The sequence below is a fragment of the Nilaparvata lugens genome, chromosome 5 (assembly GCF_014356525.2).
Source record: "Nilaparvata lugens isolate BPH chromosome 5, ASM1435652v1, whole genome shotgun sequence".
Taxonomy (NCBI): domain Eukaryota; kingdom Metazoa; phylum Arthropoda; class Insecta; order Hemiptera; family Delphacidae; genus Nilaparvata; species Nilaparvata lugens.
In genome coordinates, this window is record NC_052508.1 from 2,220,821 (window position 1) to 2,236,626 (window position 15,806).

General features: G+C 32.0%; 1 protein-coding gene across 5 annotated transcripts in view; it reads right to left on the minus strand.

The window, feature by feature from the left end:
- LOC111050043 (glutamate receptor ionotropic, NMDA 2B) overlaps positions 1 to 15,806 on the minus strand; it is a 345,263-nt gene that overhangs the window by 4,995 nt on the left and 324,462 nt on the right. For 4 of the 5 annotated variants that reach the window (XM_039429685.1, XM_039429686.1, XM_039429688.1 and 1 more), the window contains 5 exons: positions 14,098 to 14,279; positions 10,284 to 10,519; positions 7,903 to 8,093; positions 3,436 to 3,495; positions 259 to 360 (listed from right to left, as the gene is read on the minus strand). In XM_039429685.1, coding sequence (XP_039285619.1) covers positions 259 to 360; positions 3,436 to 3,495; positions 7,903 to 8,093; positions 10,284 to 10,519; positions 14,098 to 14,279 — 771 coding nt within the window. The remainder of the gene's footprint in view (positions 1 to 258; positions 361 to 3,435; positions 3,496 to 7,902; positions 8,094 to 10,283; positions 10,520 to 14,097; positions 14,280 to 15,806) is intronic. The other variant, XM_039429687.1, reaches the window with a different exon arrangement.

Genomic DNA, 15,806 nt, shown 5'->3' on the forward strand with positions numbered 1-15,806 from the left:
AAATATGTGACTCAGTCTGCACCTCACCACAATCACAGAAAGAAGAGTCAGCAAAGCCTCAACGGTGGATGTTCATCTGGCATCTTCCTTGTTCAGTTCTGAACCTATTAGCTGTGTCCAAAAGTACTTCGGCAGCTGCAGTGTGAGATCAGTAAATCTTCATTTTTCACCAATGATGGATACCAAGCTACTAACAATTTTTGGTAGCTGTTATTCAAAACAATAAATCATGGGATTCCTGTTTCTATTTCTACTCACCTTGGAAACTGTGGTGAGCTGAATCGACCGCTTTTTTCAGTTGAAGAAATATGGTTTCTCGTCATATCTCGGAGACCAAGAATATCTGATCTACTCATGTACCTGTGAAATAATTCATAGTGGAATCAACAGAAAATTCGCTGCTTCATTGTTTAGAATCAACAAGAAACTGGAAAGTTAAATATGTAACCATTGGATTTTCATTATAATTGATGATTGAAAAGATTACTTATTAATTTTTATTTACATTGAAACCTCAAAATAGAAAAGGTTTTAATCACAGTTAATAAGTAGATTATTAATAGTTTTTACAATTTAAAATATTAATTTTTCCTCAAAAAAAAAAAAAACAAACCGGATTACAGGATTAGCAGAATTTGGGTTAATGAAACACTATAATATAGTATATTAACCGTATATTATACGGTACATTGTAGGCTGACAAACTTCTTGGTATATTAGTGATATTTTTATAATTCTGAATCTAAATAAATAATAAGTTACTGTATGATTCAAGTTTTTTTGATTTTCTATAAAAAACGTTCAGAATTATCATAAAAGGTTTTACTCACTGTTAATAAGTACATTAATAATATAGTTCTTATACATAAAATTACATATCAATTTGTTGTTAATTTTTCCTCAAAATAAAAAGAAAACATGTTAATTTTTACAGGATTAGCAGAATTTGGGTTAACGAAACATTATATACGGTACCTTGTAGTATGACTAACTTCTTGGTTTATTAGTAATATTTTTATAATTCTGAAACTAAATACTACCTGTATGATTCAAGTTTTAATGTTCTCTTGATTTTCTAGAATTTTAGAACTTTCAGAATTATCGTAATAATTTCATTCTCTTCATGATAATTAATAATATTACACTCTAAAATCTTGGAATACCGAATTAATTAATTTTTTCTTGATACAAATTTGTGGCATAGTATTAGTAAATAATTCTATAACATATTTCCATGTCTAGCTTTTGGGAACCTAAAACGTCTGAATTCAATAATTTATATGATTTTAGTTTCAAAGCTATTGGAAAATATATAAAATTGAGAAAATTATCAAATTAGCTTTTATAACAAATTTTATACTTTGAATAACACAGAACGGAATATAAAGAATATAGTATTTATTTATTTAAATTTGTACAACAATACTTGATAAAAAGCACAACAGGCTTTGACTAGAATATTTTCCACTAGAGTACAAACATGAATCATGAACATCAAATACAGTGAACTATCTACAGTGGAAGTATACGAATGCACAAAAAGTGTGTATTGTAGAAAACTAGAGGGATAATGAATAAATTGATTATGGAATAATAAGAAAACAAAGATATTGTCAAATTTCACTAAAAATTTATTAAAAACTTTAAAACAGAACCATGGTTTCACGTGGTTAACCAACGCATCACGTGAAACCATGGTTCTGTTTTAAAGTTTTTAATAAATTTTTAGTGAAATTTGACAATATCTTTGTTTTCTTATTATGGAGAGATTTCACAACATCACCATCAATTCTACTAATTTGATTATGGAATATGTTATATAAGGATTATGACACGAAAACAATATAATACAAATTGAATACAGAAGTTCGAACTGTCAAATTTTGTGAATTGTCAGCAGTGAATTATTATTATTCATTGTAAAGAATAAAGTCACAGGTTAATATTAGAAAATTCATTCACAGAAGTTTGTTTGGTTCAACATTGAGGTGTCATGCCTGGTCTTTAAGTTAAATTCTGAACAAAAATTTTTAGAATAATTTTTATGAAAATGTTCAAGAATACCTAAACAATTAATAATGTTAAAGCTATAATCATGTAACAACTTTAGAGATATATTATTCCAAATTTGAGCATGCTTTCTCCATTCTTCTCATGCATCACAACACAAGTGCTTCTTCATTATAAGGTACTTACCGTCACAAAATCTTTTGCATTAACATACGAAACGATAGGCAACAATTTTATGATTATACTCACAAACGCTTTCGTCAAAATATGTTTGGATGTGGATCACTGAGCGATTTGTTATATTATGACACTATAATTATTATTTATTACATCAATGTAATGGTACTGACCTTGTGGATATGAGGATAAGACTATTGAAATTATTTGTCAACGAGAGTCCAAATGTGGTATAGAAAAACTTTATATACACAAAAATAATGTAATAGTTGCTTATATTTTCTGTTTAAATATGAGATATATTTACAAATTAATTGGTTTACTGGTACATGACTATTTTGTGATATTTTCATGATTGGTATTTTGTAACTTGTTCTTACAAGGCATTCTTAGATTGTCTACAAGAGAAACTTGACATTTGATGTTTTTAGCACACTATTATTTTAAAATTTGTTTTCTTATTCAATGATGATTTATCGACTGTAGAATCAAGAAAGATTTTTTGTTGGGGAGATAGGGGAAAGATAGGGGAGAACTACTAATAGTTTAATTTTAAGAAATTCCATTTAGTAACTAATATAATAGAGGGGAAAAAACGAGGAGCCTACATTGTGTCCCTAGATACTAAATTACCACTATACTACAATATCACCACATACTCAAATATATGTCCAGGTACATTAGCTTTGTCTCTGATTAACATTGACTGGAATCCCAATAATATTCTGTGAGTGTTTCATGTGTTGGCTTTTTGCCTGATATAACCTGCACTAAAGGACTAATAGTATAATGTGAGTGTTTCATGTATTGTTATTGAGATGAGAACATTTCAAATTAACTTAGCAGCTGACAATGATGCATGCTAAATGTTCTAAAATAAAATATTTTTTTGAGGAGTGGACCATTTTTATCAATCAGGATCTGAACCATCTCACCAACAGAGATGCTAGATGCCGTACAAGGCTGATCAATTCATTGCAGATTCACATTTGAAATAAGTTATTTTACAAGTGAACACTAATCTTGTGAAGCATCAAGTTGGTAGTATATGTCCCAAAAAGTGTAGTAAAAAATGTGAATAAGTTATTAGTGTTTTTGTAACACATAATTATTATGATAAATACCAGCATTGCAGATTAGCTCTCCCGAAGACATTATGTAGCTTCCACAATTAGACACAAACATTTACACAGAAACACATAGATACACCATCTAGTTTTACAATATTTACGAACTGAGAAGACTTACTCGATGGGAGATCGTTCAGCATTGGAAGAACACGGACAGCAGCATTGTAGTCTCCGCGCCCTTTCACACATAAAGAGTAAATCTCTACTGTACCGGTACATAGCACATGCTTTTAATCACTACATGCGTTCAATACAATTCAAATAGATGAACTAGTGAATAGAGGTAACTTTTTTGTTAAGAATATTTATTCATTTGATCAAGTACCATGTAAAGCCTTGAAAATTCGCATTCCCTGTCTATACAGTTTATTTTGAAGAGTTGAGGCTTTGAGGAGAAATCTCTGGAGAAATTTTAATTACAATAATTACAAAACTGGGCAAAGGGCATAGAATCTTAAAAAAATAAAAGAAATTGAATCAAGTCAATTACCAATTAATTTATTTATAATCTGTGTACACTGCATTCAAACACCAACAATTCCGTGCCTGCTCTGTACAAAGATGCGGACATTGAAAATGATAATTTTGGCATCAAAATTAGGAAGAAGAGAAGATTCGGAATCGGTTTTTGTTTCCTATTTGAACTCCATTGATATCATGAATAAATAACCTAAAAACCTTAGCGCAAAACTTTTCCCGATTCTAACTATGTTCTATACTCATGAGTAACATACACTGAGTGAAAAGGCCCATATAGGATATGAATTTGTCTGAAATCAAATCCATTGAATAGCATAAAGCCACCTCAATTCACTAGCTGAAAACTCAATTGATACAAGTTATAATTTCGATAAGTTATTACAAAATATTCTCCAACTCAGCTATAAAATTGAAGGATTAGTAAAACTGGCAAAAGAGATACAATAGCGAAATACATGGCAATAAGAGATGACAACAAATCTTACAAGAAATACCCGGGCGACAAAAATGACAAATACATGACAATTTGATAACATTGGAATCTACTGTACTTAAAACTTTGGTAGATATGATATTCAGGGCATAATCTGAGATTAGAATTAACTTTTACAATGATGGATTGGAAATTACATTGATTACTAGAAAGTACTACATATAATAAAGAAGATCAGATTCTAAGTAGATGAAAGCTACAGAATTCTATACATGAATGTGGAGATTGAAGAATACGAGAAACACACAGAAGTCTAAACAACTGCACAAAATATATTTTGTATATGAAATAGGAAATTGAATAATAATAATTGTAGGTTTAGTTGGCAATCAAATTTTTAAGGATCATTTCGAAATAAAAAGAGCTTCTAAGGAAATTAAGGAATGAGAATTTCCTGAGCAGAATGGCTACCATTAGGTAGGTTTAGTAGCAGGGGTGGAAACAAATCAAATCATTAGTCAGAAATCATTTGAATTGAATATAATAATATAATGTAATCCGCACCAAGGAAAAATCAAAATATGTTTTGAATAAGTAATTGAAGACATTAAAAATAAACATAAAATAGCATTATTCATGTAATCATTTTGTTCACAACGTTACAGGTTTGAGCAATCAATTATGGATAATTTGAAATATTAGTAATACACTCATTTTCAAAAGAAAGTTTTTTATCCTAGTGTGTACATTTGATGTTGCCATTTTTAAAATTGTAGAGGAAGAAGCTCTTACTTCGATTAAGTACAAAAATAACTCATGTAAAATTGCGCTGATTTTTCCAAACACTTATGTATACATTGTGGGATGACAGAATATGACAGAATGCCGTGCAAGAGACGACGTTGCCTCATCTGCAGTAGAAATAGCGTTAGTGGAAGAAGATTGACTTTTCCTGTTTGCAGTTGTCGGTTTTGTAGTAATGCTGAATAAATTACTCTTTGGTGAGGAATTGGTCGGAAATTCATTATTGGCCATTACGTTTTTTGAGGAATCGTCACTGTCAATCCATTAAACATTGATTTTTATCTAGGAGAAAAAAGTGAGTCTCGTTCAAAAATGAGAGTGAAACTGCCATTTCAAATCATGTATACTTCACTGCCCAACTCTGTACATATGAGAGTCTCCGCATATGTTTCAAGTGATTATAAACAATTTCTAACAATTACAATCATTATCCTATTATATTAAGTGAGCAATTTCTGTATTTTTATATCTGGATATTTATGTTCAACGGATCTCGAAAACTGCTCTAACGATTTTCACGAAATTTGGAACATAGTAGGTTTATGATATAAAAATTCGATTGCACTAGGTCTCATCCTTGGGAAAACTCGCTGAACGACATTAAAAGGATAATTCATCCTTGGTTGAAACAGCTGTGGATAGTAAAAGAGTGAGTGAGCGAGTGAGTATGTAAAAAATAAAAAATCGCATCCCCGAAATTCATAAGATGACATATAGCCAGCTGTAAAATATAAACACGATCATTTTAGAGAATTGTGTTCTGTTTATCAATAAATAAAAATAACGAGCGAAGCTCGGTGCCCCGATATTCATTATGATATTTTGCCTAGAGGGTATCAAGATCAACCAACTTCAACCACTGCTATACATAGTGTATTTGTATGTGAATGATTTATATGTATATAAACTCTGAATATATCTATTAATAGACTTACCAAGTTTTATTGTTTCATTATTTTGTTATGAAAACCTAAGAAGAGCTGAAATTGTTCAGCGTGTGAAGTGTCATTCAAAATTCAAATATTGTTTGATGAAAACATGCCAAAATCACCTTTATGGAAGTACATTCAAAACCACATAAACACTATCTAGCAAAATAGCACAGAAATTCACTGGTTACAATAATTAAAGGTCAGATGAACAAAAATTCTATTGAATTCAACATCCGTTGGATTACATTATTTTGGTTCGTCGGTTCTCATTGCATTGGACCACTAGATGATGTGACTATACAGCAGTTAAGTTTGTTTGGATTTTTGAGCAACTGGCCCCAAGAATTAGACTTGAGCTATGTGATTGATTCAGAAGATTAAGTGGAGTCTTTTAAAGAAGATAATTTATGATTCTCTAAAAATCTAAATGCTTAATTTTTGAAATTCTTATAAAAGCTTCAACTGATATCATGCTTCAACGTTTCATAACTATTTCCAAGGTTTTTCAAATCAATTCAATTAATGTTCGTCAATTTAATAAGAATGCTATTAAAGCTTCACGGTTAACATTATTGAATCCAACATTATAAAAATATTTCAAGAAGCGTAGTAAATGATTTTTGTGTGCGTCGGAAATCGCAAAAATACGTGTGATAAAATTCTAGATCAAACATGCTTGAAAATATATTGAACTGTATGCAAAAAGCACTAGTATTCAGAGTAAATAGAATTTTCAATATTCAATGGTTTTTTAATATTGTAATTTGCACATCTTGTAGAGATAGCATAGTCTCATTTATTCTTCCAAAGGGGATAAATGACTGTTAAGTATCTAATATATAATAAGAACGGCATTATAGCAATATTGGGTGATGATTTGATATCACTGAACAGCAATATTGCTGATGAATCTATTTTATCGTTTTTATGACTATATATATTATAAATAAGAGATAAGAGAGTTGAATGTTATAGTGTATGTTAAATGTTATGTTATGATTAGTTGGATTAAATGACAAGACTCATTCCCTTATTGAATTGTTTGTGTTCAAAATGTTGAAAATCAAGTCAATCAAGCACTCATTCAAGCATGCATGGTATTCATTTACTGTGTAGCCTACGGTGTCTCATTGTTATGTATTCGATGGTGTTATACTATTGTGTTGATGCTATTCACCACTTTGTCAAATAGTGTTTCAACGATAATATTGCTACAAGTTCAAAAAAGCAATCCTCTCTAACAACAGAGAATCAATCTTATAGATACATATTACAGATGAGACATTTTAATATAAATTCTATTTAAAAGAGCATGATTATTTCCTATCTCATTATTGTAGTCATGATACTCGTCATTGATTAATATTTCCTAATAGTTCAAAAAATCATCTTCAAAATGATTATTTTTGTACACCGGTTTAAAAAATATAATTTTTAATATGATCACTATTTTCCCATGCTCAGATGGGGGATGAATTGAACGTTATTTTATCTCAACAATTTGAACAATCAATTCTTAACGTTATGACTACGTCGTCTTCATAAAGAAAAACACGATAATTTTAATTTATTTGTACGAATGATACTGAATTTATTATAAAGTTAGATATTAAGTCAATCTTGAGCTATTTTCCATGCAAATTCAGGTGATATGACACATTTCTGAATAATAGATAATCTTTTAAGGTTAGACTAGGCCTAATGTTTTGCAATTTTCATTGTGAATAATTTGTTGTAATTCATTTTGCAATTTATTGCGTGCTAGTAGATTATTTAACTAGCTTATTAGTATATCTTGGTTCATTTCGAGTGTTGGAAGCAATTGATTTACGGGCAGTAAAATCTCTAATTATTGAATATATTTGTGAAATTAGATAGATGAAAAGCAATATTAGGTTAAGGTCAATATTAGCCCTACCATCCGTAACCAGCTCACCTTCTACTTGGTTTCAATCCATGATACTCCATTTCTTTCTCCAACTGTCTGATTTTGAGTAGCGCAATGTCCAGCTCATGACGTACTTTCCACAGATGAGTGTCACAAATTGGATCTCGACATCTGTGATTTCGCAGGATGTCTTGCGCCTCGAAAACGGCGCCACGGAATGTCAGCGACTTCCCCATACTCTGTGCAACACACACCACCAAAGTAGAGCCAAGCAAAACTCAAATCAGATCAACCAAAACCAGAAAAGACTCGGGATGATACAGTGAATTGCATGATGAGATTGATTGATTGGCTGCCTTCATTTAAAATCTTAAAGGGCGAAGTTAGGGCACAGCCGGCCCTCTCTTACACTGAGCCCTCAATACAATTCCAAGTTACAGGGAGAGATACAATACCATTAAGTTCTAGTAGGAGGGAGAGAGTTGAACTGGAATCATAGTTGCCTAATAAATATCAGAGTGAAGAGTGGATGATATTGTTAGTAATGTTCGAGTAATCAGAGCCTCACAGAGTCCATGAGTAATTATAAAAACCAAACAGAGCAATTATACCAGGAATAACTGTGTATGGGGTTTATGATAGGAGTCCATCGCAAAATAGTGTAGTATATAGCATATTATTTGTTGCTGACTTATTCCAGGATTAAATCATGAACAAATAATGCATGTAACAAACAATAGAAATAAAGGGTAGAACCTATCTCAATGGGGGCATAGGATCAATTGAAAACAATACAACTGCGAGACCCTTTGGCAGTAGATTTAGCAAATTTTTGACCCTTTTACAATAAAGCGTATGCCCCCATCCTGTTATGTTTAGTGACGTTATTCCACACTTGGACTTTTACTCGGGGATTCCCATTTCCTTGGTCTGTACAGGTCAATCTAAGTTATGATTTCCAATTATTAGACAGTCTATACTCTATAGCTCTGGGTGTAACTTGGAGTTCACAAAGCAAAGCTTATCAAATATCTAAACCGTGAAGGCATATACCAGTTTTTATTGATGTAAAATCTAATTGCGAATAAGAGGATATGCTATTCATGTGGTAAAAACCAAACCCTGCAATCAAATGGTGAGTTTCACGCAATAAATTATTTTAGTATAATACAGCCTAACGATTTTATAATTATTCGTATCAGGTCATCAGAGATATAGAAATTTTTTCAAAACAGAATTCTCAAGTCATTCTTATTAAATTTATAAAAATAGAGCTCATTTAGAAAAATGATTGAATTTCATTATTATGGAACAAAATTTTGAGCCAATTCTAATAATTATTATCAAACTACTACTTGAAATTTTTCAAACGATACATATATGTCGAGTTCCAAGTTGTGAACCAGGGTGTTGGATTTTGGATAGGTTTTGAGAATATATTTCATGTTTCCAAACCTATCTGAGTCGGGGCATAAAAAGATCTATTGTTTAATATTGGTTGAAAATTGACATGGGTTGACAGTTATTGTTTCCTATTCCACCGGCGTTAAAGGAGGGGTGTTGTTATCTCTTGAACGTTCCATGCCCCCATTCAGATTTCACTCGAAATATTTTTTATTTCATGAACATGTCATCTCGCCACTGATGGTGTTGAAAGTATTACGAGTTAGTTGACTGGAAATATAATTAGATGGAGAAGAAGAATTCATGAGTTAGGACATTTGTTCGGATTGCAACTCAGCGAACGCATCAGTGTCTATGTTTGCAGATTCCACATTTGTTCAATTGATATTTTATAATTTGAAGAAATAACTAGTACCCTTTTAAACGTTTTTAAACTTTTGTAAAAAAGTTTAAAACGGGTACTGGTTATATCTATATAATAATCAAACAATTCATGGGGTTGCCATGAAAATACTCCATTATTAATACTTTTATATTATCATTGAGAATGTTCATACACATCATGTTTAAAATCTAGCAATGGAATGAATAATTATTATTGAACGAAAACCCAAATTGAATGTTATAAATCACACCGAAGACTTCTGCTATTGCAAAAAGTGTTTACCCTGTTGTCAATATATTTGAAGTAGTAGAAGTCGAATCTAGCAATAGAATAAATAATAATTATTGAACGAAAAACCAAATTGAATGCTGTAAATCACCCCGAAGACTTCAGCTACTGCAAAGAGTGTTTAACCTGTTGTCAATATATTTGCAGTAGCATAAGTCTTCGGGGTGATTTAAAGCATTCAATTTGGATTTTCGTTTAATAACAATTATTAATTCATTAGCATTTGAATAAATGCAATATTCCAGTAATTTCCATCTGTATAATGGAATAAAGCCTGTTTTGACTTGACATCTGTAATATTTTGTGAATGATAAGATTGACAAAGTGGTTGGTTGATTGGAGGGCTACTTACAAGGCTGATGAGGGCACAACAGCCTCCCCCATCGGTTTTTGCGAGATGTTTTCGAACATACTTGAAGTAGAGATGTTCGAGGAAAAGCAGTGCGGCGGCCAAGAGAATGCCAGACATGAGAAGGAGGAACGCTGACAGGAACTGCTCCAGCGCCAGGGGGTCACTCGACTTGTGCTCCTGTTTGCCCGGCTTACATGACCCTGTCATCCAGTACCTGCGCAGTCGTTCTAGGTCTCCTGCAAAAACATCAAAGTTGGTGAATGATATCATTTTCATACTTTGATATGGAATGAATGAAAAAGTTTTTATTCTCAGAAAGCAACATGTTAAAAACATTTGAAATGTAAACCTTACAATAATTTGGAAGAATAATACTCCAATAGAGGGTCGTGCACAATTTAAATCAATTTGCTCAACACTCAACATTTAAGGAAAATGTCTGTATATAAATTATAACTACTTATTCAGCTATAATCACACTGTAGATATACATCAAGCTATTTAACAACTTATGTTTTAATGAATTATGTTCTGAGCAGATAAATATAATATTATATTGGAACCATTTATAAGTTATCCAGCAGAACAGGAGGAGTAAGTAAGATGGGGGTTTTGGAAATGAATGATGGTGTTCCGTAAATAGTCCAGGCAATGAATGCTCAAAAAAGGGTATAGAGGGAAATGTTTGGAAGACAATTTTTGACCCCACAGTTCTGTTTAGGGTAGTAAGGAGCTAAACATATCAAAAGTCCTCACCCCTACCCTCTGTGCTAAGGTGGTGGGGGTGGTTTAAAGGTATAATTTTTTGGTTTCTCACATAAAACTCAAAAACGATGTATCCTAAGGACTTGACCGTCATAGAGGGTCATTGACATTGACTGTCAATGATATATTATTTTACTATTCCAAGTTTTCCTTTCATTGTTATAGCAGCTACAATGTAGGGGGTGAAATTTGCATTGCTGCAACAATTGATCGTTTGACAATGACATTTGAAGGGGGTGTCTGTGACACAATTTTTGACTTTGCAGCTCACGAAAAAATGTAAAAAACCGAAATCGCCATTTTAAAAATCTTCTGTAACTTTCGAATTGTATTGGAATCTAAAGTATTATTTATTGGAGTGGGTAGAGGGGGACAATTTTCACATCCTCACTAGAATTGGAAATTTTATCAGAAGTATTTCACAAGACATGCAGCTTTGAATATAGAAATTGGCCATTTTTTGTGTATTGGAATATGGGCTTGAGTACACTCAACAATAAATTTTACATTTTTTCGACCGAATTTGACTTATGATGCATGATTTTGGACCGCCTTGACGAGCTGAGAAGAATGAAGTGTAGTAAGATGAAATCTGAGCATTGTGTCAAAAGTTATAAGTGTTTGAAATTTTGATCCTTGAGGTGTCCTTAAGCGCGCCTCTCCACTGGGAAATACTGAAATGAAGTGCATCTAACGGGTGATTCTCATAGAACATAATCTCATGAACTTATTTCATAGTGGAAATATCAATGTGAGGACAATGTAGTTGGTGATGATGGTTGAAGCTGAAAATTAGGTGTTTTTTACAATACAAGGAGCATTGTTGTCAGGTGTACCTGGAAATCTATATGAGATAAAGCGCTCTACCTGATCTCAGATTGTAGAGCACAAAAATACGCCCAGAGGGATTTTGAATTATACATTTAAATTGTAACAATCGGAAGATATTGTTGATCAAAAACTAAAACTCATCAAAATTGAATTTTTCTTCAAATTTCACTCATTTTTGAAAAATCATAACTCAGTACTCATTGGAGATAGAGAGAATGATTTCATTTTATTAAGAATGTTATAATCTAGAAAAACGTTCAGAGCAAATTTTTCTGTCCGATTACGAGATTTGGCAGAAATAGCTGAAAACTGGAAAATACGAGATTTTTGGGCCACTCTGTATCCAGCACAAGAAAATTTTGCATTAAGAAATTGGTTCTGGACTTCTTTTATGTACCCAAATGATATATTAAAAAATCAGAATTACAATATAAATTGCATGCACCAGTATAGTGAGTGGATTTTATAGTGACTGGACTATAAAATGAATGGAAAAATATACAATAAAGAATTTCAATAGGGCTACTTGAATTCTTAACAAATATGGAAATAGTTACATGGTAGCCTTTTCTCAAAACTATTGATATAAAACACAACTAGTTTTGGGTTTCAAGCGATTTCAAGTTTTCTTTCCAAAATCTCATTTAATATAATTTTAAAATGTATTATTAATGATTCAATATGAATTAAATAATGTTGAATGGAAATCTAAATTGATGACTGTCTACTACTCCTGAATATGTGATCAGAACGGGCTTTCTAAACGTAGCTTTCAGTGTAAGTGGCGATCGTGATCGACCTTCATACAACACTAACACAGTATAGCACATAGCATGTGAGTGAACTGGTAGGTGTGTCTCGATTTCCGTTCAGTGTGACAACTTTAAAATGTTTTTATCCCGGTTAGTATAGCCTGTTTCTACATTCCCAATAATTTTATGATTAATGCATTTTTATAATATTATTGTTGTTCAATAAATAAGAATCTTCAACAGCTTATTAGAATATCGATTGAAGCCAAAATCCACACCGCAACTTAAGCCTACACACACATCGTCTTTGGACGTACGAATTTTTCCCGTCCTTACAAATTCTACCATATTAAAAGAAACATGATAAACACATGATTGCATCATATGTTTGTCAAGTTATATGTTCAATATAATAGAATTTATAAGGACAGCAACAAATCGAACTTCCAAAAATCGATGTGTATGTAACTGGCAATAGGGTATGATCACATTGGATGAACTTATGTGCGAGAGCACGCGAGACCATGGTTGACTAAGCGCGCAGATGAGAAACAAAATCTGGAAAGAGACGTGGGAGCACACACATTTGCTGGTGGCGTTCAGTGTAAGCAGCTACAGGGACGTCACAATGTGTTTCTAGCTCTTTCCAGATTTTGTTTCTCATCTGCACGCTTGGTTATGCATGGTCTAGCGTTCACTCGCACATAAGTGCAACCAATTTTATCATATCCTTACTCATTCTGTTCGCACCTACTCAAGACTTCTGCTACTACAAATATTGACAACAGTGCAACAGCTGTAGTGATATTCTCGTTTTCAAGTCGATGGCGATCAAGATAGATAATACAGTAGAGTGAAAATAATAGGACGGCATAATTTATAGATAGATAGATAGATGAATACATGTGATTCGAAAGTCATCCCGGTCTATCTAATACAGTACAAATTGTGGAAAATGATCAATTTTATCTCGAACATATCATATTCACCAAGATAATCTTCTCATGATTCAATAATAAATTGTTATAATTATTGATATTGAATAAAATCTGGTAGTTAATTGTATTTCTTCATAGCCTACAAACGATTTGGCATCAGTGCAGATTTTGAAAAGGATAGATCTGCTTTTTCCAATGACAGACAAGAATAACAAACCAATATTAGTCTGGTGCTGAATTTATAACGTGAATCACACAGTAAAAGTGAACTATCCAACTGAGAGCCACTATCCAAAAATTATTGGCCAGACTAGGAATCGAACATGGACAATGTACCTCCTGTTTGACGGACAGGTACACCTTACTGACAACCTCTGGATTGCAGTGGCAGTTACAGCAATTAATATGGATTTTTGAAAAGAGTTATTAGTTTTCTAACCTTTATTGGAGGAGGAAAATTGAAAGAAATGTACCGGGTATGTAAAATTTGTGACAATAGAGTTTATATCAAAAGCAATCTATACTCACCGTTTTCTCTAAAGTCTAGCAGTCTCTTGTTGAACATTTGAACATATTTTGAGTTGCGAGTGAATGCAAGACCATAGCCGGTCTTGGCATACCACGACCCGACTGTCAAGAGGCGACAGTCCTCATCCTGTGCTACCAAGTAGTCGAGCACAGTTCCATCGTAGATGAAAGCATCTAATTCACTGTAACAGAATAAAATAATTCTATTCGAAAATGTTTTATTTTGTTCGTGCAACTCTTTGAATGGAGCATGACCCTTATGACAAAGAAAGATTTCAATTTATTCAAGAAAGCTCACAATTGAGGTCAGTTGAATGAAGACGCTGATGAATTGTGGATATTTAATACTTTGGACAACTGGAGGAACTGAATTTAAGAAGAGAATAATTTTTGGGATAGTGCCAGATTTTTCTATCCAATATCACAATTTGTATACACCATTACACTAACTAATCTTTTTTGAGCTATTCAATAATTCACTGTATGTAATAATAATATTCAATAAGATACTGAATGCATTAAAATTAGTGTTTCCTTTCTCTCTGTAAAACTTGTAATATGCAACTCTGGTTTGCGCACAGGCATTTTTTGCCCATGCAGACCATTTTTTAAATATTTATTTGGCTTAGTGTATTCATGAGGTTGTTTTTATTCTTTGTTGTTGTTTTATATTGAAAATGAGTACATAAGAGTTTTACTTTGTAAATTGATTTTTTTGGAATTAAAAAATCTTTTGTCTGTCTGTCTGTTTTTGATCTAGTGGATAAATTAATAGAACTCAAGTTATACCAGGTTCAGAGTATACATAATATTTGACTACAAATTGTTTAGAATTATTATTGTTAAGAATTTTATTTGAAAAGATTTAAAAAAATAATGATGTTGTCTAATGGTTGAAGGACATTATAGACTATTATGATGAACAACTGTTATCAATTTCTATTATTCTTCCACATAGACAGAAATTTACAATAGGAATATTCAAAATAAAAATTGAAAGTCTCTTTCTTATGAAGATTCCATTGTATTTGACACCATATCTGAGAAAGAATGCCGTTTAGTGGTGTTAAGTGCTTAATGATTAACCCCATACAGATTTCTCATCCCTTTATGAAATAAAAATAGATTTATTTATTTATTCATATGGCTTTTATCGGCAGAGAGATCCTTTTGGATGTTCAGCCTCGCCGTATTACCCAATGTCATTTCCTAGAAACATTCAAGTTTATAGGTTATATATTGGGTTCTTCCTGTTTTCTCACTAAAAATTTGCACTTTCACTTCCTGAGTTTCTATTTTATGAAGTTTAAAATTGAGAAAACTTTTTTCTTAAAATAAATGCCGGTCACTAATGAATATTTAGCTTATAAACTCTAATATTTATGGCAAAGTTCCTTCAACTCACTGTTATCGGCACTATGCATGGAGAGTGGAGACCATATAAAACATTTATGATTCAATTGTGATTAAGGTAACCTTACATTGCAAAATCAAAATAATGTGTAAGCTATTGATGGAAAATAATGGAAATTTATGAATAGCATTAGTATAGATTGAAGTTTACAAAAAAACCATTATATTGTCAACAGGAAGAGATTTATAGATGATTCATTTCGACTACTTGGTGGGATTAAGATGAGTTTATTAATTGAAGAAGCAGATATGGATGAACAGTACGTATTTTCTCCGAAGAGAAATACATTCTTCAT